Source organism: Populus trichocarpa, chromosome 6 (genome assembly GCF_000002775.5).
Source record: "Populus trichocarpa isolate Nisqually-1 chromosome 6, P.trichocarpa_v4.1, whole genome shotgun sequence".
NCBI lineage: Eukaryota > Viridiplantae > Streptophyta > Magnoliopsida > Malpighiales > Salicaceae > Populus > Populus trichocarpa.
In genome coordinates this window covers 11467661-11491596 of record NC_037290.2, presented here as the reverse complement: position 1 = coordinate 11491596, position 23936 = coordinate 11467661, and the positions used below count along the sequence as shown (strand labels likewise).

General features: G+C 31.5%; 1 protein-coding gene across 3 annotated transcripts; it reads left to right on the top strand.

The window, feature by feature from the left end:
- The first annotated feature begins 17003 nt into the window (after positions 1 to 17003).
- LOC18100296 (3-oxoacyl-[acyl-carrier-protein] synthase II, chloroplastic) lies at positions 17004 to 23776 on the top strand. Of its 3 annotated transcripts, XR_002982542.2 has the most exons (15): positions 17017 to 17626; positions 18281 to 18486; positions 18590 to 18793; positions 19261 to 19371; positions 19475 to 19570; positions 19678 to 19723; positions 19813 to 19892; positions 20428 to 20496; positions 20711 to 20795; positions 21601 to 21755; positions 21846 to 21926; positions 22223 to 22282; positions 22389 to 22522; positions 22845 to 22999; positions 23359 to 23776. XR_002982542.2 is itself a non-coding variant. In XM_024603944.2 (14 exons), exons 1-13 carry the CDS (start codon positions 17284 to 17286, stop codon positions 22503 to 22505), a joined length of 1653 nt encoding a protein of 550 aa, XP_024459712.1. In that variant the 5' UTR covers positions 17004 to 17283; the 3' UTR covers positions 22506 to 22522; positions 22832 to 23271. The 3 variants fall into 3 exon arrangements, 2 of the variants coding, with proteins under 2 accessions (XP_024459712.1, XP_024459711.1); XM_024603944.2 differs by lacking the exon at positions 23359 to 23776 and having other exon boundaries at positions 17004 to 17626; positions 22832 to 23271; XM_024603943.2 differs by lacking the exon at positions 23359 to 23776 and having other exon boundaries at positions 22845 to 23271.
- The last annotated feature ends 160 nt before the right edge of the window (positions 23777 to 23936 follow it).

Sequence of the window (23936 nt, the reverse complement as noted above, 5' to 3'; positions counted from 1 at the left end):
AGTTAATGGGATTAGTGCCGTAATTAATAAGAAATTAGAGAAAATTAATTCCCTGGTTAATGAGATTAGTGCCCTAGATAATAGGCGAAAAGAGAAACTAATTTCCCTTATTAATGGGATCAGTGTCTGCTTAATGGACAATTGAAGAGACTTAATTCTTAGATAATGGGATTAGTGTCTTGATTAATGGGCAAGTGAAGAAACCAGTTTAGGTTAGGTTTAGGTTAGAAATAACATTAGTATGTCCTTAAAATTGTGCTAATGACGTTGATTTGCAAAGATAAGGATATATTAAGAGATTAATTATTTGATAAATGATGTTGCGAATATATATATAAGAGATAATATTAAATTATCATTGATCATAAAACTGATTGTATTCAGTATAAAATAAATTTCCAGGTACCTCATCTTATCGCATTGAATCGTAGATTCATGAATTTGTATCTTTTGTTTAATCAAACGATGTAATTGGGAGATGAAATATTTTGTTTTGTAATATCATTTTGTATCAAAAAAATGTATTTACATATCTAAATTAATTATGGATGATGTATCTAAAGTAATTGATGTTAAAGCATGTCTATATATATATATATATATATATATATATATATATATATATATATATATATATATATATATATCTTGAATTATGTTGTAACTAATTTACTTGTCACATTATTCATAATATTTATGAAATAATATAATACTTGTTTTATTTCATTGAATAATGAAGAAAATAGGAAGTTGTTATTATGGTTAGGTTAAGGAAGTCCCGAATGGTGGGACAAACGTTAGAATTACTGTTTGCAGGTTGTGAAAATTTTGAAGTCGATAACTTGGTATTGAAAATATAGAGAAAATTCTACTGGATTTTTGGTTGAATACAAAAAAAAATCTTGTACTTTCAATAATACTAAAAGAGGTATACATGGAATGTTGTGTAAATAAAATTAGGGTAATTACACAGGGCCTATCTTTAAATGTTCAACGAGGAAATGATCAATGTGGAAAGACTCCTTAATCCCATCACAATAAAAGCCTTGATTAATGAATCTACAACTTTCTTATACGAAAGACTACTCTTCCTGGTAGAAATCTCTTAAACATTAAACATTCAATGAAAAATTATATAAGGATAAAAGAAGCCAATGTGACTAGATAAGGTCACCCTCGTTTCCGCCCATAAATAAAGTTTTCTCGGCATCACCAGTCTCCTACAAAAGCATATGAAAGAACCACCAATAAGAAAATTCTTGATCATTGACATTCCCCGAGCTCTTAATCACACCACTAACCACCATACATGTTGAGGTCTTAGCTTCTATTAGAGGGGAAATATTTATACAATATCCTATTCCCATAAAAAATGGCATGAACACGAGAAACCTTAATAAGTTTTTCCTTTTTTCACTATGACCATGGGCATGACACTGAGGAATGTCATCTCTGAAAAATAAGATAGGAATATTGATCGGAAGATTGATCGCCAGATGTTACCTCCACCAGTTTATGAAAAAAAAAATCTTGAAAGGAAAGAAGCTTGCACACTTAATGTGCTACCTATAACTAGATAATCTTTCGATTATCTCCATGAATTACATCTTCAATTTTGAACTTTTCAATACAAGTAATAATTTTTCTTTATATATCCAATGTCTCTAACAAAATTCTCCATGATGTATCTCTATATAAGGTCTTCATATCTTCAAACATGTCTCCATGAAGTGATCTCCATGTCTCCATATATATCCCTATTAATCTCCATACATGTCTTCAATATCTCGAAAAAGATCAAGGATCATTCTCTAGGTCACTGCAATCTCTTATCTCTAAAAGGATTAAGGATATTTTTCCTAGACTTTATGACCAATGTAAACCAAGTTGCAATAAGAAACTCTCATACCAAGGTAACATTTTGATGCACGCGTAGCCAATATAAGTAACATTTTATACTATAAATATTTTCTTCCCCAACTTATGCTAGTTAAGTCTTTCAAATACATTTATATAAAAGACTTGGGGAATATGATGGTGCAAATTTTATCAGGAAAAAAAACACCAACATCGTTTGACCTTGGCCTAAACGGCTAACTCCTACTATGTTTGAGCCTCGGTGCAATCTGTTACACACTTACCATTGCAGTGGGCCATCCAATACACATACACTAAGTATTTTTTAAGTTTTGAGGGGTCATAAAACAAAGTCGCGCACTGCCCACACACACAAACTTTTCTATACTTTACTGACAGGTTCTTTGCAAGTATAAACTTTTATGCAGAGTGGGCACCAAATTACAAGCTCTTAATCACATCATTTTCTATGCAAATCAGGTGTCTTTTTTCTTAACCAATGGCTATTTTGATCCAATGACACTGCAAGCACTGAAACCCATAATGGCCACCAATGTTTTCACCAATCAACTATTGTGCAATTATCCACATCCCAAGGTAAGCTAACATGAGCTAGGTCTATAAATATATTGGATCATCAGATAAATAAAAGGTTCTCGTATTGAACATGTCAAATTTTATACATATTCTTTCTCAATTTGCTTACATATTATTCGTCTTGTATATTTATTGCCTTAAACATCAAAGAATCTTTCATTCCATGAGAAACTTATTTTTTAAAAGAATAATCAAACCCTAATATAAATCCCAGTTCAAGCCCACATGTTTTTCTGTGTAAATTTTTTTAATTACTTCTTCACTAAGCAAATTCAAAGTTCAGGAGTAACCCAGGCAAGACCACACTCGTTTCCATCACTCCAATCATTAAAATTAGTTCAAATTTATTACTTCTCAATTCAAGAAGTTTAAAACCCATGTCGCCATGGGAAAATTTGGCAATAATGATTTTGATTTTTACTTGTTTTTTTTCTCATCACAAAGAAAGTGAATGAGATATGACATGTGAGGGTTTTGTCAAGAGTAAAAGAGGGATAAATTTTACACTGATATATTAAGAGGTTTTCTTTCTTTCTTTTTATGGCTATTAAATTGTTTCTAATTAATATCTAATCTCAAATACAATTGTATTAACATCTTTAAATTTCATTTAATTACTATAATTTTGAGAATCCATACATTCATTTAAAAAAATGATAAATAATTATAAAAATTCTCAAAGTACACATGTTTATTGTCTCTTGTTTAACACCTTTAATTGAAATAGAGGGTTTTTTTTCAAATAGATATTTTCTTTGATTGATGAATAACTAATATTATTAAGGGTAGGCGGGTTTTGATTGTGTCACTAGACTTGATGTGTATAAATTACAATTCTGCCGCACCCAAAAATATTATTAAAAGAATATTTCGGTAAATCCAATGTTGGATAAATAATACACGATGGAAGAGCAATGCCTTAGCACAATATTTAATATTTGTTTGTCAAATAACATGAAAATTTAAATAATACATACAAGAATTATACATTAAAATAGTGAAGTGCTAGGCATTAAATTCCTATTAATGTTAATTAAAAAAAAATTCCTCCTATTATAATTATAAGCTTTTATATAGGGTCCTGTTATTGATTGCTCACGGGCATTGGTTAAAGAATATTATATGTGGTAGTTATCTTCTTTTTTTTTCCTTTTCTTTTTAGATTTCATCGAATTATATTTAAGGAAGGCTTCTTAGATATAGATATAAATATAATTAACCAATGAAGTGTTGGTCTAGCGGTTAAGGCACCACTATATTCTTGTAAGGGTGAAAATACAAGTTCGATCCAAAGAAACGCACTTGTTGGGAGGGGCAGTCACGAACCCTGAATGAGACTAGTCTCACCCTTTAAAAGGGTGTGAGGATACCCGGGTAAGAACAAAAAAAATATATATAATTAAAATACAAAAAGATTTTCCACTTTGTCACTAAAAGATTTTAGCAGCAAGTGTGTCTATAGGTAAGTGAATCACCTGTCATCTTTGAACAATAAATGTTATCTAGTTTGGTCACTGTTTTTGATATTTATTGGTATTTTTAGATTTGTCTCGTCAAAATTTTTATGATGGTACCAGTGGTGTTGTAAACGAAGTTTTGGTTTGCTTTCAAGGTCTTTTTTCTTTTTTTATTTTCTTTTTTTTCTCATCGTAATTCATGCAGTTTATTTCTCAATTTCTTTAAAATATTGTGTTTCTCAATAATGACATGTATTATTCTATTTTACCAATTATTTTTCAAGCTATGTTATATTACTTTTTTTATATATAAAAAAGTCATGCTAATAAAAAAATTACCCAACAAGCTAAAAAAAAAAAGTTAACTTGTTTTATGCCTGGTGAGGACTTTAAAGTTTAGAGACACGAACTTTATGGCGAAAATAGTGTATTGATAGGAAACATTGCTTACATGGTTGGGTGTCTTAATTTTTCGGGGTCCCAAACCTTACACATGATTTCATTGGAATAGGCTTATAGTCAAAGCTATAAAATAAATCTAAGCTACTGTGATATCGTATCTTATAGAAAAATAAAAATGTGATATTTACTTATCCCACCAACATATACAATTTTAAATGAATTTTATGTATTAAAACTAAGTTTTTTCCGATCTAGTGGCGGAGCTAGGACATAAAATTTATGAGTCAGCCACTCAAATTTTTCATAAGGTGAGCTCTTAAGAACACAAATTGTTTCTATAAGATTATTATTGTCTTTTCATATGCTTTATTAGGCATTATAAAATTGATCGAGAGCAACTATGTTTTTTCAAAAAAAATTATAAAGTGTAATTACTTAATTACCCTTAAAAAATTATTTAACTTGGGTTTATGAGTTTTTTTGAAAATATCACTTTTAATAACATGTAAAATGATTTTATTGACCTTAAAATCAAAACTTCTTTTCCATGATTCCAGGAGCTTATCTGTACTTTTGTTTTTTTTTTAAATTATTATCATAGTGTCTTAGGAGCAAATTTTTATTTTAATAAATATAAAACAAATAAAAAAAATAAAAAGTGGTTGGAGTGTGTGTTAAAAGTATTAGCGAGAAGTCGCCTCATCATGTTTATACGACTAATGTAGGGGCTTACAATGGCCAAAATGAACTTTCCTTGGTGTTTTCTGATTTGTCATGGCGGGGCCTCCCTCTATCGGTGGAGTGTGTAGTGGAATTCCCTTCAGTTTGATGTTAATTGGCTTTTTTCTTTCTCTCTCCTCCTTTATTTTTGTGCCTCATCGTCCAGAATTTCATAGCAGCCTTTCAATTTCTTTTTCTTTAGATTTGATCCATATTCTTTCAATTGATTTTTTTTATTTGAGTTATTATATAAAATTAAAATTTATTTTTAATTTCATCCTCCCTTAATTTTTTTTAATTTGTTAGATTTAGTCCCTATTCTTTTTATTGCAATTTATTTCATTTGAGATCTTCTTTAAAATTGATTTTTTTTATGATTTAACCCTCCTTCATTTTTTATTGTTATTTTTTTTTCTTTGACAAAGTTTTTGAATTGTTTTTTTTTTTCTTTTTTGATTTCATCTTTCAACATTGAATTGGACTTCGTAATCGAGCCCGGATCTATAATTTGATGGCTTGAAAATTTGAAAGATTAACTCAGGTTTAAGAGATTCACCCGAGTTTATTTTCTTTTTCTCTATTTTTAGGCTCCTGTTTTTCTGATCTCATCATTATGCATTAAATTTAATAAGAGATTGGGCTTCGTTAATTATTTTTTATCTACCTTTTTTAAGATTTTTCACTAATTTTAAAAAATAACTCAGGTTATCTTGGGTCTTTTTATTTGTCTTTCTTTGTTAAATTTATCTTCTTCTTTTTTTAAATAAATTTTGTATTTTAGTTAAATTAAACTAATTTCTTAAATATAAGTATGATATGCTCACCTCATGATATTTTATTTGATTTTCTTCTGGATCTAACGGGATGTGAATTTGGAAGATCAATCCAGATTTAGGAAGCGTACCCAGGTTCTTTTTGTTTTTTTTTTTAAGCTCATGTTTTTTGAGTTTTATCTTTCAATATTTGATCTAATTAGAAATTGAGTTTATTTTTTTTATTTGCATTCTATATGATTTTTCACTAATTTTAAATATGACACAGGTTATCTCGGGGTTTTTTATTTGTTATTGTTAAATTTAGCTTTTTAAAAGAATTTTTTTTAATTAAATTAAATTAAATTAATTATTTAAATATAAGCATGATATGCTAACTTCATGATATTTTGTTTGATTTGCTTTTGTGGTTGTTGCTTCATGAAATTTTTTTAATTAAAGTAAATTAATTCTTTCGTTGTTATTATGTAGCATTTTACAGTGGCGTTACAATTATTTTGATGAGCTCTTTTTAATAATAGGCTTGTGTTCACGATAGAGCAATGGTGAATCTCTGATGGGATTTTTTTTTTCCCGGTATAATATTGGTTACTTGATATTTTGAAAGTGTTTTGCCCAGTATTCATATCAATTTTTTTTTTTATAACGTCTTTATATTTTTTAAGAGGCTTTTTTCATATAGTTTTTTCACTGATTGAATTCGGAATGATAAAGTGAAATATATATATATATATATATATATATATATATATATATATATATATATATATGTCGGCATGAATTAAAATTATGTCATCAACATAAATTAAAAAATAAATAAGAATGGAGTCATGATGATAAACATAGAGTAAATGAATCATCACTTCCTATAAATCCAATAGCTTATAACTTATCGTTTAAGCGAGAAAACCATGTTCATGGTGCTTAACGAAGACCATAAAAAGATTTGTATGGCTTAAAAACATGTTATAGGAATTGAGGTTGAAGGAATCCCAAAGGTCGAGCCATATATACATCTTCACATAAGAGGCTATGCAAGAAAGCATTTTAGACATCAATTTACCTAATACACCAACCAAGAGAAATTATCGTGATAAAATTAGCCTTATTGTGGTAGGTTTCATCACAAGAACAAATATCTCACTAAGGTCAATATTTTCCTATTGGTGGAATCCTTTGATGACCAATCATGTTTTGAACTGTTAATACTTTCCTATTGAAATACATCTGACGGATAAAGCGATCGACCGATTCCAGTAAAATTTCTAAGTGTTTATCACAGATGAATAACAGTCAACCGGTTCAGCTTAAAAATCATTTTTAGCAGTTTCAAACATGGTGAAACTTGAACGAATTAAAAGTATATCATTCTTATTTATGCATGTAATGTGAAGTGTGTGAGTTTATTTTTGTTTGCAATTAAGTGAGATATAAAGATTTAATAATAAGCATTAAAATGAATCCTTAAGAACTAAGTCTTCACTTGTTTTGCATCTTGGATATAATGAATTTCTTCATTCAATTCCTTATGCTTGTTGATGTGATCTTTATATAGACCTGTTTAAACTTAATCTCATATAAACATATCATGAGTCCATTTTCATTTAATTGTTATCATCAAAATATATAAAACATTAATATATGACCCAAAGGTCAATAATATCCTTCTTTTTCATGATGAAATTAACATATACTTATAGATATAAAAATATGTATCTCCCCCTATATTTTGCTATATAGTCCCTTAGAAACATAAACAATAATCGTTAATCTATAAATATAAGTTTCTCTCCCCTTTAACCAGGTAACTATGTTTTATATCTATTCTCTAATTCTCTTCCCAAAATATATATTCCAATTCTCTCCCTCCTTGTCATCAACAAAAAGTAAAGAAAGAAAGTATAAAAAACATCAAGAAAAAGACATAAAAAATATTGTATAATGTTCAGAAGATAATATTCATTATAATAAGGGTAGAAAAGTTTAAAGACATAAAACAAATGTAAAATAGGAAAACATGAGATGCTAATGGTACAATTGTCTAAGATGGTGGATATTGAGAGAGTAGACTAGCCATCATGTCTTTGATATCATGCACATCCTCTCGAATGTGATGCACCTCACCTTCAATATGCTTTAATCGACTTTCCATTCTTGATCGCTAAAAGCTTGTACTGAAAAGGAAGTTGTGGATGGTGTTGCAAACATGTTAACAAACTCATCATTACCACCAGTAGGTTATTCATGTTTCTCTTTATGTTCTTCCTCAACATGAACTCCTATTTGTTCTCTTGCAACCCAAGCACCATCCTCATTTAATATACATTTCATCTTGGTGAGAGTTTTGTGATCTATCTCCAAATGTTTGGAATATGATGTCCTATTCATATCCGTTAACTCAATATCTAAATACTCAAAGATAGTCGACAAACATTGACCATTTATGGCAAAAACTTTTGTTTTTGATCATTTTCCATTATAAAATTCTTCATCATAATGTATAGAAAATTAATTAGTCTTTTTCTAATCATACAATCGACAAGGCATAAGTCCATAAAAGTTACTTTATCAAAGTGCCTTTTTTTTAGCAAAATATTATGTGTTATGACTTTATGTAACAGCCTAGGTCATAACAACAAATCTTAACTTTTATTCTTTGCACCTAATGCAAAATCATGTCTCCTAATATGTAAAATCACCGCCTCATCATATACAAATCCCTCAATGGTAGGGATAATCTTCATTTCAAACATATGAGGAATAATTTTGTCCAAAATATAAAGAAATAAGGGGGTCAAAAATTTAAAATTTAGGCAATAGCTAAGGTTTTTGTCCTCTGTTTCTATCAGTCGGCCGGTTGTCCCAGATATATGAACTAGTCGACTGGTTCATATGATAATCATATATTTTAACTTTTTGATCAAAACATATGTTTTATGAGATAAAAAGAAGCCTTTTGTCCAACTTCTAGTCTAAAAAACTAATCCCAACTGAAACCTCAAAAAGCTATTGTTCATCCAGTAACAAAACCTCTATTTCTCTATTTTAATCGTTTGGCCGATTGAGATTCTATGATGAACCGTCGGTTCATCCCAGATTACACTCACTAAGAATTTTATGCAGAACATATTTTTTTTATGCTAAAAGGATATACATTTTATCACTTAAACATGTCCAACTTATATACAATGATGTATACACACAAACATAAGACCTCAAATATCATTAGCATGTATAAAGCCTAGATTCCTTCATAGTTTGCAAAATTGATTCTTACCTAATGACTATGTAAAGATATCTTAAAGTTGATGTTCTGTGCTGACAAACTCAAGTACAATGTCATCTTTTAACATGTGATCTTTTAGGAAGTGATGTCTCACTTTAATATGCTTTGTACGTGAGTGTTGTATAGGGTTTTTAGATAGACTTATAGCATTTGTGTTATCACACATAATAGGGACGTGATCAAAATTAAGTCTGAAGTCTTCTAAGGTTTGTTTTATCCATAAAATCTGAGTAAAACAACTATCTGTAGCAATATATTCCGCTTTAATTATTAATAGGGCTACTGAATTTTATTTCTTGCTAAACCAAGATGTTAGTAATGATCTTAGAAAGTGACATGTTCCACTAATACATTTTCTATCAACCTTATATCTTGCAAAATCCGCATCCAAATAGTTAATTAAATTCAACTCTCATCTTTTTGGATACCACAACCCTAAGTTGATTGTACCACGCAAATATTAAAAAATACATTTTACAGCACTTACATGGGACTCTTTTGGACATGCTTGAAAATATGCACATAGACAAACATTAAACATAATATCAGGTCTACTAGCAGTTAAATATAAGAGCGAACCGATCATACCTCAATATTTGGTGATGTCTATATTCTTACCATTTTCATCCATATCAAGTTTTGTTGATGATCCCATAGGTGTGTCGACTTTCTTGATATGTTCCATCCCAAATCTTTTTAATAAATCCTTAATGTACTTGCCTTGGTTGATGAAGATGTCATCCTTTTTTTGTTTGATTTGCAATCTAATCAAGAAATCTAATTCCTCCCATCATGCTCATTTTGAACTCATCTTGCATGCATTTTGTAAATTCCTTACAAAGAAATATATTAGTAACACCGAATATAATATCATCAATATATATTTGTACAATCAATATGTCTTTACCTTTTCTTTTTGTGAAGAGGGTGGTGTCAATTTTACCAATATTAAACTATTTTCAATAAAAAAAATTCATTAATCTATCATACCATTCTCTTAGTGCTTGTTTTAAATCATATATAACCCTTTTAAGTTTGAAAACATGAATGGGAAAATAAAAGTTTTCAAAACCTTAAGGTTGCTCATCATATACTTATTTCATGATAAAACCATTTAAAAATGCGCTTTTGACATCCATTTGAAAAGTGTAAAATTAGTATGACATGCAAAAGCTAAAAGCATTATATCATTTTTCTTATAGATTCTAAGCTGGCCACGGGTGCAAACGTTTATTCATAATCAATACTTTCTTCTTGATTATATCATTTTACGATTAGTCTAGCTTTGTTTCTCACTATGGTCCCATGTTTATCAACTTTATTCCTAAAAACCCATTTTGTTCTTATGATAGAATGATTTTTAGGTCTAGGGACTAGTTCTTAAACATCATTATTTTCAAATTGGTTTAGCTTATCTTGCATGGCTAAGATCTAATTTGTATCTTTTTTGGCTTCTATGATGGATTTGGGCTCTATATATGAAACAAATGCACAATGCTCATTAATATTACTAAGAGATGCTCTAGTCTTAGTTCTTTTACAAGGATTACCAATAATTAAATCAAGAGAATGAGAGCTTATATGCCTCAGCTTTTTTGGTGGAATGGAAGAGTTATTTACCATTTCCTGTTGATGACTCAATCTTAGTTGATCTTTATTCATTATTGTCCTTTATAGGTGTCTTATAATTAAGATTTAAATGTTGAACACTTTTATTTACATCATCTAAATCTCATCAATTTTTTCATTTTGAGTTTCCTCAAAGACGACATGCATGGATTCTTCAAGACAAAATGTTATTTTGTTATAAACTCTATAAGCTTTGCTAGAGGAGGAATATCCGAGAAAAATACCAACATCGAATTTTGAATAAAACTTGTCCAAGTTATCCATGGTGTTAAAAATAAAATATTTTGAACAAAAAAACCTTGAAATATAAGAAGTTAGGTTTTTTTCCTCTCCAAAACTCATAGGGAGTCTTTTTTAACTCCGATCTTAAGATAATATGATTTAAAACATAGCAAGAAGTGTTTACAACTTCCGCCCAAAAACATTTAAGGGTATTAAATTCATTAAACATTGTTGCCATTTCTTGAAGAGACCGATTTTTCTTTTCCACAACCGTATTTTGTTAGGGAGTTCTAGAAGTTGAGAAGTTATAGTGGTATCCTTTCTTTTCACAAAATATTTCAAATAAATCATTTATAAATTCACCACCATGATAACTTCTTATGTTTATGATTGAAAAAACCCTTTTCATTTTAAACTTTCTTTGAAAACTTTACAAATTCATAAATATTTTTATCTTTTAATTATAAAAACAAAATCCATGTATATCTTGTAAAGTCATCCACAATCACAAATACATATATTTTACCACTCATGCTTCTAGCTTTAATTTGTTCAAATAGATCTATGTATAGCAATTCTAAAGGTCTTTTGGTAGAAATATAGTTCTTGCTCTTAAAAGATGTTTTTACTTGTTTACCTATTTGGCAAGCATCACATAACGTTTTCTTTTGGAATGCAATATGAGAGAGTCCCTTAAAAGCTCATTTTTGGCAAGTTTAGAAAGAATGTTCATGCTTATATGACTTAATCTTCTATGCCACATAAAACTATCATTAATGCTAGCAACAAGGCAACTTTATATCCTTATGCATACATCAATTTTAATCTCATAAACATTTCTTTTTTTATTACAAACAAGTAAAACTTTATCACATAATTGACTAATACTTAATAAATTATATTTTAGATTATTCACAAGAAACACTTTTTCTATTAAGGCATAAGACTTACCTCTAATATTGCCAACTCCAATAATCTTTACTTTTAAGTTGTCTTTAAATGTGACTTTTCCACCATTGATCTTGCTTATGCTTGAAAACAATGAATCATCTTTGGTCATGTGTCTTGAGCAAGCACTATCTAAGAACCATTCTCCATATTCCCTTGATTCCTTATTATCGCTTTCAATTGCTATGAAACGCATATTTGCAACATACTCTTGATCATCACTTAAGCTAGAGTCCCAATCATCACTCCATGTTGCTTTCATTTCTCGTTTATGATGGCGGTTCTTCTTCTTGTTTTAAAGAAGAGGGTAATTGACCTTAATGTGTCCTGTCTTGTTGCTTTTCATCCTTCTTGAGGTTTAAAAACTTTTTATTCCCTTGCTTCTTTCTTAGGAAATTTCAGAATTGTCTTGTTATAAGTGTAATGTCCTCCTCCACTTCATCATCATCACCATTATCACTATCAATACGGTGTACAGTTTTGAATGCCAAATTTTTATTTGGCCTCTTTTCTAGTTCTTGCTTTTTCATGGTGATTTCATGAGTCATTAGTGAACTGATGAGCTATTTTAATTGAAGGTTGGTGAGATCATTAGCTTCTCGAATTGTCGTCACCTTTGTTTCCTAAGACTCTGACAAAGACCTAAGAATTTTGCTCACAATATCGGCATTAGTATAAATCCTACTAAGAGCATCCAAACTATTAGTGATAATTGTCATTCTACTAAACATAGTATTATGGATTCATTTGGAAGCATTTTGAGTAACTCATATTGATGTACAAGCATATCAATTTTGGATTCTTTAACTTGATTAATACATTCATGAGTTACTTTTAAAGCATGTCACATATCCCTAGCATTTTTACAAGATAATATTCTATTAAACCCACTTACACTCAAGGCACAATACAAAGTGTTCATAGTTTTAGCATCCATAAAAAACAACTTCTTATCACCGTCGATATACTCACTTCTAGGTTTAAGAATCACTATATTATTTTCGATCTTAGTAGGCTTGTGAGGTCCATTTTCAATAGATAGCCATAAATTATAATCAATAGATTGAAGATATATAATCAGCATAGCTTTCTAATTGACATAATTATTGTCATCAAAGAAGGGTGACCTAGAGGTAAATGCTCTTTCATTTTGAACATTATATCTAATGGTTGTCATTCTACTCAAGTCTAAGCAAACTTATATATGTGAGAACTTAGCTCTAATACCAATTATTGTTCTAGGATTAAGGCAACAATAACACATAAGGGGAGTGAATTAGGTGTTGCACTAATTAAGTTAAATAATGCAAATAAACATATTAAGCACATATAACACAATAACCAACAATATAATTAAAGTGATTAAAGTAAAAAAGATAAGGAAAGAGAGATTGCAAACCCAGTTTTTAACGTGGTTTGGCAAGCTTACATCCACATCTCAAGTATCAATTGTACTTGAGAGTATTGTGCTCTTTCACTAATCCAAGTGAAAGACACAATGCCCTTGACGAATCCACACCAAGCAATTACACTACTTAAAAATGTTCCCTTTTCAAGATTTTTTTCTTTGGTGACAATACCTCACTATGTTAATAGTTTATCCAAACTCCCAGGTATTTATAATTATAATTTGTTTACAACAAGATTCACTCTCTCAAAGAGTAGATTGTATAATTGAAAACTATAATGTCTATAGCTTACTCAATAGCTCTTAGGATGATTGAAGGTGTGTAAGTGTAATGAGTGTGAGATTTTATACTCTTGTGCTAAAATATAAAGATTTAATTTACCACAACTTAGAGTATGTTAGGATTGATGATTTCTAGTTGATTTTTCTTTTGGAATAGCTTCTATATCATGTATATCCAGAAAATCTTGTTTATTTTGCATAAAAGAGAGGTATATATATATGCTTCCAAAAGAAACTAGCCGTTGTAATGCCTCTGACGGATAAAGCGGTCGACCGATTCAAATGGCTATATCATTTGGTCGACTGGTTCCTGCAAAATTCTCAGGTGTTCATCACAGATGAACAATGGTCAACTGGTTCATTTGGTATGCCCAAAGAGTTGACCAGTTCAACATAAAAAAAAAAAAACAAATTTGGTAGTTTCAAACCTAGTGAAACTTGAACAGATTAAAAGTATATCAATCTTATTTATGAATGCAATATGAAGTGTGTGAATTCATTTTAGTTTGCTATTGAATAAGATATAAAGATTTAATAAGAAGCATTAAAATGAATCCTTAAAAACTAAATCTTCACTTGATTTGCATCTTGAACTTGTTGATGTGATCTTCATATATATTTGTTTAAACTTAATCTCATATATCAATTCTATTTATGCATGCAATGTGAAGTGTATGAATTCATTTTAGTTTGCTATTGAATAAGATATAAAGATTTAATAAGAAGCATTAAAATGAATCCTTAAGAACTAAATCTTCATTTGCTTTGCATCTTGAACTTGTTAATGTAATCTTCATATAGATCTGTTTAAACTTAATCTTATCTTAACATATCATTACTCCATTTTCATTTAATAGTTATCATCAAAATACATAAAATATTAATATGTGATCCAAATGTCAACATCATTGACCTATTCTTCTACAAATTCAATTTAGATTTATTTTTTAAATTAATTTTGTAAAATTAAAAACTATTTTTTTAAAATAAACTACTTCTTTATCTATAAATTATAAAATAATGATATTGAAAACTCATGAATTTTGAGAGTGTTGGATAATGATATTAATGGATCAGGTTAGAGACATAATAAGTTATTTTGCTTTATGTATCCTAATTCCAAGTATTTCTACCTCCTTTTTTAACTTTATCAAATTAAGTTGAATATTTAAACCAATTCAGTTTTTAAAACTAAAATCTATCTTTTAAAAAAAATTACTTCTCCATCTATAAATCATAAAATAGAGTGTGATGTATGAGATTATACAAAAAATTCATACAATATATTAAAAAATAAAATTACAACTAAAAAAATGCTTAATAATTGGCTTGAGGTAAGGATGAAAATTTAATCTAAATTCGATGGATATCGATCTTATCCAACCTGAATAGACGAGTATTTTTTGGATAATTATTTTACTTGATAGATAATGAGTAGGATATGGTTATTATCAAATCCGGCCTAAAAATCGCCTGAACCTAACCCGGAATATTTATGTTTTTTAATATGATATATACATATCTCAATATTGATATAAAACAAATATATATTTATAATATTTATTATTTTATCATTTAATATACATATATAAATACTTCAAATATATATTAACTATTTTATTTTTTATTAAATAATAATAGATAATATATATTCATATAGATACTCAAAACTCGATGGATAGTTTATGAATATCTGAATTTTTTACCCGATGAATAATGAGTAGAGTATTGATATTAAAAAAATCCGACCAACGAATACCCATTTCCATCCCTAGATTAAGGGGTAGTTAGGTTATGGGGCTAGTAAATCCCTCACTTGCCTTCACTTTCAATTCTAATTTTTTTTCAGCATAAAAAAATGCCAAGGGAAGAAATCGAAGACTTAAGTTACTGGATCAATTGGTAATTTAAATAATATAAATAAAAATATAACAACAAAAAAAATAAAAAAATGATATGATCCCATTTGGAGTTTGAAAAACCCAAATGTTTAAGGGCAAAATAAGAAAAAAAAAATACTAAGCTAAACTGGGTTAACTTACAGACTTCGTGATGGTGGACATAAGATTATGATAACCTTATTAAAAAAAATAAAAAAAAGACAACTTGAAAGAAAAGTAAAAAAAAAAAGCACGAAGATTAATTTTCAATACATAAACATTGAATAATAAAATTAAAATAAATAAATATATAAAAAAAACAAAGTCGTCAAAACAATTACACTATTCTAAAAATAATTACAAAAATGAATACTTTATTGGTTTTTTCTTAAAGTCATCAAAATAATTACAGTATTCTAAAAAAATAAAAATACAAAAATATCCTTGAGCAGTAAGTATTGTATTATTTTATTCTAGGGTTAAATTAGTATTTTTACTGTATAAAAAAAAAAATCAATCTAACCCCATACAATTTGTAAAAGATAGTTGTGTTACGGTGAAAAGATCACTTTGCTCCCAATGCCTTGTTAAAAGTTTTAATGGATAAAGACAAATTTAGTAATTATATTATTACAATGAATAATTTTTTTTGTCTTGAGATACAATAATTTTTCTTCCCCTAGTTTTTTTTTTAATTTAATCTATTATCCCTTATGTTAGAGTATAAACCGAGAATCATGAGGTCTCAATAAAAAAGTAGAGATGACAATAGGTATCTGCGAGTTGGATTTCTTGATATTCATACTTTACTCATTATCCATTGAGTAAAAAATTTAGATATTCATTAACTATTCATGAGTATCCATTACTATTCATTATCTACTATTATTTATTAAAAAATAAAAAATAAAATAGCTAATAATATATATATATATATATATATATATTTGAGTTTAATGTTAATATTAAAGTATATTTATTATATTATATTATATTAAAAAAATCTAAATATTTTATAAATATATTTATATAATATAAGGATTAGATTCGGACGGTTTCAAATCAGATTTATCTACAGAGAGTCATGATTGAGTCTTGATTAAATTTGTTGCGGTAGGTAAAAAAGAGCATCGGTATAATTCTAGAGTAGAAACCAAAACTGTAGCATGGATGGGAATGTCTGATAAGGGAACAGGAATACAGGTGGCACCACGAGAGAGAGAGTGAGAAGGGAAAGACTAAGAGATGGCAGTGAAACTCCGCGGAACAGAGTAGGATTTCGAAAATTAAAGGAAATAAAGAAAAAGTGGAGATAAATAAGCAAGAAACAATATTTCTGGTCGTCGTAAGATACCCTGCGTATGTATTTTTGTATTTATTTTGTCATTTAGCCCAACAAACACACCAGCGCCTAGAAAATAAATAAATAAATAAATAAATAAATAAAACGAACCTGGCTGTTTACGTAAAGGAGGAGGGGGAGCGACTCGGATTTTGCCCAAAACTTGGCGATACCACTCTTGAGAGAAACACGCGCACACACTCAATATTACTTACTTTTACTATTTAATTACCATTATAGTGGGGGGAGAGAGAGATAGGAAAGTGGAAAACAAAGACAAACAAGAATCAAAACAAATAGAAACAGAGAGGTCTCTTGCATCCTTCCCCTTCCCCTTCCCCTTCCCCTTCCTCAACAGCCACCTCGCATCTCCTTCTCCTTCCTTCCGTTTAGATTGATTCTTGATTATTAATAGCATCTCTCTCTTGTCTAATCTGCACTAGTAATAATAGATAGGAGGAGAGAAGGAGGGGGTGAGATATGACGGGGTCAGGTTCATTGTCATCTCCGCTCTGCACGTGGATTGTCGCGGCGTGCATGTCGGTCACGTGCGCTAAGGAAAGCAAGCACGCTCTGTCTCCACCATCCTCGACTACTGGTAATAGAAGTCGCAGGCGGAAGGCTGCTGCTGCTGCTGCTTTGAAATGCAATAGCAATAACAAGTACAACAACTACGGCAGCGGTATGGGTGGAGGAGGACCGAGCCTGCAAGGATTAGTGAGCTCTTGCTTGGCCTTTGAACCTTGTAGTCATTACTACGCTTCTAATGGACTCCTGAGATCCAATCGCAAGCTAAGACGACTCCATCCTCCCGCTCTTTCCGGTATCTTCTTCACTTATTCGAATCTTCCTTTTTAATCGTTTATTTTCTATTATTCCTGCTTTTGTTTGTGTTTGGGTTTTGTTTTGCTAATCGGTTTAGGCTTGGATTTGATGATGATTTATCGCTTTCATCTTCTTTTGTTTGGATGCTTGTGTAATATATATATTCTCCCTCTCTCTTTGTTCTGTTATGTAACTGGGATTTTTCTTTTTTTAAAAAAAATAAATTAAAAAAGGCGATAATATGATGGGCTAATCAGAAAATAATTCAGGTAATTAACAGTGCGGGGCATCTCTTGTATATGCTGCTGTTTGGAAATGGAGCGAAAGCTAGGCAGGTTTTAGTTGCATGAATTTGCTGTTTGTGGCTCTGTTCTTATTATTTTTATGTTTCTAAGTGAAGCAGAGTATGGAGATAAGAGTCTACTGAGTCTTTGTTTTCCAATTCTGAAAACCATGTCTCTTTCTCGCTTTCGCATGCTGCATTTCTGGTCACCTACGATTTCCTTTTTTCTTCATAGAAGAAAACTAGCCATTGTGCGTGCGTGCGTGCGTGCGTGTGTGTGTGTGAGAGAGAGAGAGAATAGTTGCCTTCAGCTGCCTGCAAATGACAGACTCACACCATTTGCCTTGATGATGTATTTAAAAATTTTAGGGCAAGCCATGGCTGTAGCTGTGCAACCTACAAAGGAAGTTGAGACAAAAAAGAAACCACATACAAAGCAAAAGCGAGTAGTTGTGACAGGGTTGGGTGTGGTGTCACCTCTTGGTCATGAACCAGATGTCTTCTACAACAATCTTCTTGAAGGTGTCAGTGGCGTATCTCAGATAGAGGCTTTTGACTGTGCTCAATTTTCCACGGTAATTGATTACTTCAACACATCTTTTCTTCATTTTGTTGCTCTGAATAAATCTTACCTTCACAAATCTCACTTTTCCTTTTTCCTTTTTTTCTTTTTCACAGAGAATTGCTGGAGAAATCAAGTCTATCTCGACTGATGGATGGGTTTCACCAAAACTGGCTAAGAGAATGGATAAATTCATGCTTTATATGCTTATTGCTGGTAAAAAAGCTTTGGCAGATGGTGGGATTACTGAGGATGTGATGGATGAGTTAAATAAAGCTAAGTGTGGAGTTTTGATTGGCTCAGCAATGGGTGGGATGAAGGTAAACCTAATCTCCTCAGTTTAAGATATTTTGTCTATGATAGTGAAAATGTTGACAAAAGTGACTTGATGAAGCATCTAACTGTCAGCTTTAAATGGTATTCTTACAATTACTGAATCAAGAAATATGTATTTTGTTGTCTCTTTTTCTGGCAATGTCAACTTAATGATGAGACCACCATTATTTATTTATTTTCTTCTGAACATATGGAAGTTAGAAAATCGACTCTGTTTTCAATTTTGATTTTTCCCCTTGGGAATCATTGGCTCGTGTCTGTCTTTGTCCTTGATAACGTTGTTGATTCCTCTTGGAACAACTTCTGGAAGGAAATATGAGTCTGGAGAAGGAAATATTAAGTGATCCTTCTTGAGAGCCATAAGGACCTGCTGATTTTGCTGAAAACCATATTCATAGTGCCATAAAATTTATTTATTAATTAATTGCTCCTTCTGGGTGATTATGGATAGGTTTTCAATGATGCAATTGAAGCTTTAAGGATCTCGTACAAGAAGGTGAATCCTTTTTGTGTTCCTTTTGCCACTACAAATATGGGTTCTGCCATGCTTGCAATGGATCTGGTAAGCTATAATCTTAAGGATGATGAAATTTTAAAGCATACACTGATCGTTTGGGTAATTAAAATTGACCTTTTTAACTTCTGTTTGGCATATGTAACTGCAGGGATGGATGGGGCCAAATTATTCAATTTCCACTGCTTGTGCTACCGGCAACTTCTGTATTTTGAATGCAGCGAACCACATCATTAGAGGCGAAGCTGTAAGTATCTTGTGTTCAATTCATGTTCAACAACAAAACTTTGGGATGCTTAAGTTATTGTGCATGCCACTCGTTAATGCCTAGCACCCAATTCTATGAACTTGCAGGATGTTATGCTTTGTGGTGGCTCAGATTCAGCAATTATTCCCATTGGTGGTTTTTTCTTCCTTTCCTGAGTTATACCTGTTCCATGTTCCCTGGTATAGCAGGAAGCTCATATGTGTTTATAATCATTGGTGCAGGATTGGGGGGTTTTGTGGCATGCAGAGCACTTTCGCAGAGGAATGATGATCCGACAAAAGCTTCACGACCTTGGGATATGGTAATTTATCACTAACCATTGGGCCCCCCTCATATGCAAAAAGGAAAAGAGAGTAACCAATTTTTTGTAATTTGTTTCTTTAAAATGGTTGAAATTTATTCATTTGAAATATGATTGTACTCAAGCCAGTGGAAGAATTATCTGGTGAGTAAATGATATAGCTTTTTTTTTTTTTTTCACTGCTCTATTATCTACAAGTAGTTTTGGATATGAATTCGATCCTTTCATAGTTTCTAAAATTTCTTAGAAGTCATTGGTTCAATTGTATTTGTGTCGTAGTTCTAGTTGCAAAATAGCAGCGAGCCTGATGTCTTAATTTTATTAGATGTGTGCTACATATAACAATGGCACAACATGAAGCCATCACAAATCACACAGCATGTCTGATATGTGGGACCTGGTGGCAGATCCCATGGATCAAATGGTTCATAACTTGATTCACATTGTGCCATTTCTTAGAAAGGGAATATCCCATTTCTTTATTTACTTCGCCTGTGTTTCTCAAACTTGAAATGTCTTCTTTTCTAATAAACAGAATCGGGATGGATTTGTCATGGGGGAAGGAGCTGGTGTTCTGCTTCTAGAAGAATTAGAACATGCTAAGGTAATATCTTATTTAATCCAAATAAAGTCATATGCTTTGATGAGAAGCAGAAGTGGAAGAGAATTAGACCATCCATTGGCTTTTTACACACTCTCTCTCTATCTATCTATCTATCCATTTATATATCTGCATTGCATGCTAAATGCTATACATGGTGATGGTAGATTGCAGTTTTTTCTTCAGTTGGTAATCTATGGTTAATTTTTGTTTGCAGAAAAGAGGTGCCAATATCTATGCAGAGTTTCTTGGAGGGAGCTTTACTTGTGATGCTTATCACATGACTGAGCCACGTCCTGATGGTAACATGCCCTGTCTAAAGTACCTAGAATTTTTCACACACAAAATCTATCTGTGGGCATGAAATTTAAAGATACGCTGAAGGATCTTGACTCTCTCTTTCATTTTTGATCCACCTTATGATTATGTAATCAATTGCGAGCCAGCAACGGTATTGGTTGTTATTATGAACCCATGCCTGCTGGGTTCATAGCAAATTGGTGCTTGCATTCTCGTGATTGCTTTTCATTATTTATTGCAGTAGAGCCATGGGGATTTTGGTACTTGTTTTCTACATGTGTTTTGCAAAAGGAATTAGTGGTCTGGCCCCGTTTAAACCTTTCATCAAAGTCTTGGGAAACACTTCTCGAAAAACAAAAGTCTACCTCTTGTCCTATCAAGGCTATAAAAGATTAGTAGGTAGAAATAACTCTAATATATCTATTTGAGGTAAATTCTAATGTCCTTTACAAGATGAGTCCTCAATGTAGCACATGGATCATTGCAGCAATCCTAAAAAATCAGCATGAGGCATTTTCCAGTTGAGTTGAATTTCACAGGCTTTTGGGATGGTCTGCCGCGCTTCTTCTTTATAGTTATTTCTTTGAGTTGAAACCTGCGAACCCTTCTCCTAAATGTCGTATTTCCCAGATGTAATGCACATTCAGTTTTAGATTGTAAGATCGGTGCTTGAGTTGGTTATCATTCTCTGAATCACAGCAAGCAAATGAATAATTTCTATTGCAATTTGTTATCTTGATTATATAGTTTATCCATGCAGAGTTTTTACAAGCTAACTAATGTCGCTTCTACACCACCTGAAAACAGGGGCTGGTGTCATTCTCTGCATAGAAAAGGCATTAGCACAGTCTGGGGTAGCTAAAGAGGATGTGAATTACATTAATGCACATGCTACATCCACACCAGCAGGAGACCTCAAAGAGTATCATGCTCTCATGCATTGTTTTGGCCGCAACTCTGGTGTATGTACCATAAACTATTTATGAACATCACATAATTTTTGCATGGCCATTGCCAGTGTATAACACTCAATTTTTCTTGTGCATTCGCAGTTGAGGGTGAACTCAACGAAATCTATGATTGGTCACTTACTGGGAGCATCTGGTGCTGTGGAAGCCATTGCTGCAGTACAGGTAAATTATATAGTATTCATGACCTTTTTATCCTATCTCAATTTTAATCACGTGTAGAGAGTGGAGGAAAAGGTTGGTTCAATTCTTGAACCCAAGATAAGTATGGATATGACATTTACGATGGAGTGCCAAAACATCCGCCCTCTTTTTTTGTAAGGATAAATGTATTGTCAGAGAGAAGGAACATTGAAATTGCATTTCTCATTCGTTAATAGTATTGAGTTATTATTCCCCTACTCCCATCAGAAAACAAGTTTTTCATTGGTTGTTGATATTGTATTTTGTTACTTATACAGGCAATACGGACAGGATGGGTTCATCCAAATATCAATCTAGAAAATCCAGAGCAAGGCATGGTATGTTTGCTCTATTATTTTTCCTGTTTACAGCTATGGCATTGTAAGTTTAAATTTGATGGTGTTTGTTTTCAATTTACCTAATGCTGCAAAAATAAAAATTCAGGACACGAGTGTATTAGTGGGCCCAAAGAAAGAGAGACTAGACATCAAGGCTGCACTGTCTAATTCGTTTGGGTTTGGTGGCCACAACTCGTCGATCATTTTTGCCCCATTCAAGTGAAATAGAGCTTCTCCAAGGTGCGTAGATTTGTAATTTAACTCTGTGCTATAATAATTGAATTTGAGAAACACATCAAGCTGGGGATAGAAACATCGAATACTGCACTAATAGATGTGTCATTAATGTATGAATTGACGCCTAGGCTCATCCTATCATCTCACCATTATTGCATGACATTTTACAGCAACTTAATTTTCAGTGGGGGGGAAACTAAAAGCAGAACAAGTGTTTAAAATATCAAGATGCGGTAGGTCTGGTAGGAGATGTATCCTATATAGCATATGCTAGCTTGCGAAATGTTCAGCAAGTGACTATTAATGACACAGCTACTTCTTGCAGAGTGTACTGGAATCCTCACTGTATCCTGTTTTCTGCTGAACTTGCTGAAGCTCAATTGACCTTTGAAATGTAACTAGTTGGACATCTGATATCTCGAGGATAGATTGATTAGATGGCTATTTGCCCGGGAAGGGAGAATAGTCAGATTTCACCAGGTGCCGACTGGAAATACTCTTTTTTTTTTTTTTTTTTTTCTGTTGTTTTTATAATCCTCTCTCATAAATAGCCACAGTGGGCCTTGATCTGCTTGTGAGCCATCAATCAACGATCAGAAGTGGCCTTGTTTCCTCTTTGTTCCGTGTACCAAAAAGATAGCTGTAAGGGTATTGCATTAGTTGTCAGTTGTAATGAATTTTTGAGCTAACAATTTGCTACTTTACCGTAGCATAGCGGTGGTTTATGTGCATGCTTCTGTTTTGTTTCTCTCTGTCGAGCTTGTTCGCTTAATGTTTTGTCATGGTACGTTGTTTCATTTTATCACCCACAAATGACGGCTGCTGGGTAATTTGGGCAGGCGAGCTCGATATTTCCATGCTTGCACCCGATCATCAGGATCTTCTTTCCTAGATATTCGCTGATCATAACAATGTCGTCGACTTCATGAGTTTCCAAGATCCGAGGATAAGTGAGAGAAGTTGCGGTGCGGGTTCTTATGATGCAGGATTTAGACTGATTTCACTCAACAATGTGTCGGTGAGGTTTGTTTTCAACTAATGAGTCGCGAAAATGGCATGACTCCAATCAGTTTCTTAGCAATTATTTGCATGACTTGTTCTAGTTAGTTAGTTTAGTGAAGGCACAATGCGATGGCGTGTGCCCAAGTGAAGCAAGGCATTTCGTTTATCTTGGAATTTATGATTATATTACAAGAAAGATGACAGGTTCAAGTGTATGTATAAAAAATTAACAAAAATAAAATTTCATTAAGCCTATGATAACGACCTTGTGGCAGAAAGATCGGCAGATCTGAATTTTACACCACTCAAGCAGGGGAGTACAGTCCCATCTTATCCATTTGAGATGTACTGTATGATTTTTTGAACTTGTATTTTTACGCTAGTCGCAACAACAATTGAATAAAGAAATAACAAA

Excerpts from the sequence above, each read along its gene's own strand:
- LOC18100296 (XM_024603944.2), top strand. The coding sequence starts at position 17,284 with ATGACGGGGTCAGGTTCATTGTCATCTCCGCTCTGCACGTGGATTGTC. Across the intron at positions 18,794-19,260 it reads CAGCAATGGGTGGGATGAAG|GTTTTCAATGATGCAATTGA; the intron begins GTAAACCTAATC and ends GATTATGGATAG. Across the intron at positions 21,927-22,222 it reads AAGCCATTGCTGCAGTACAG|GCAATACGGACAGGATGGGT; the intron begins GTAAATTATATA and ends TTACTTATACAG.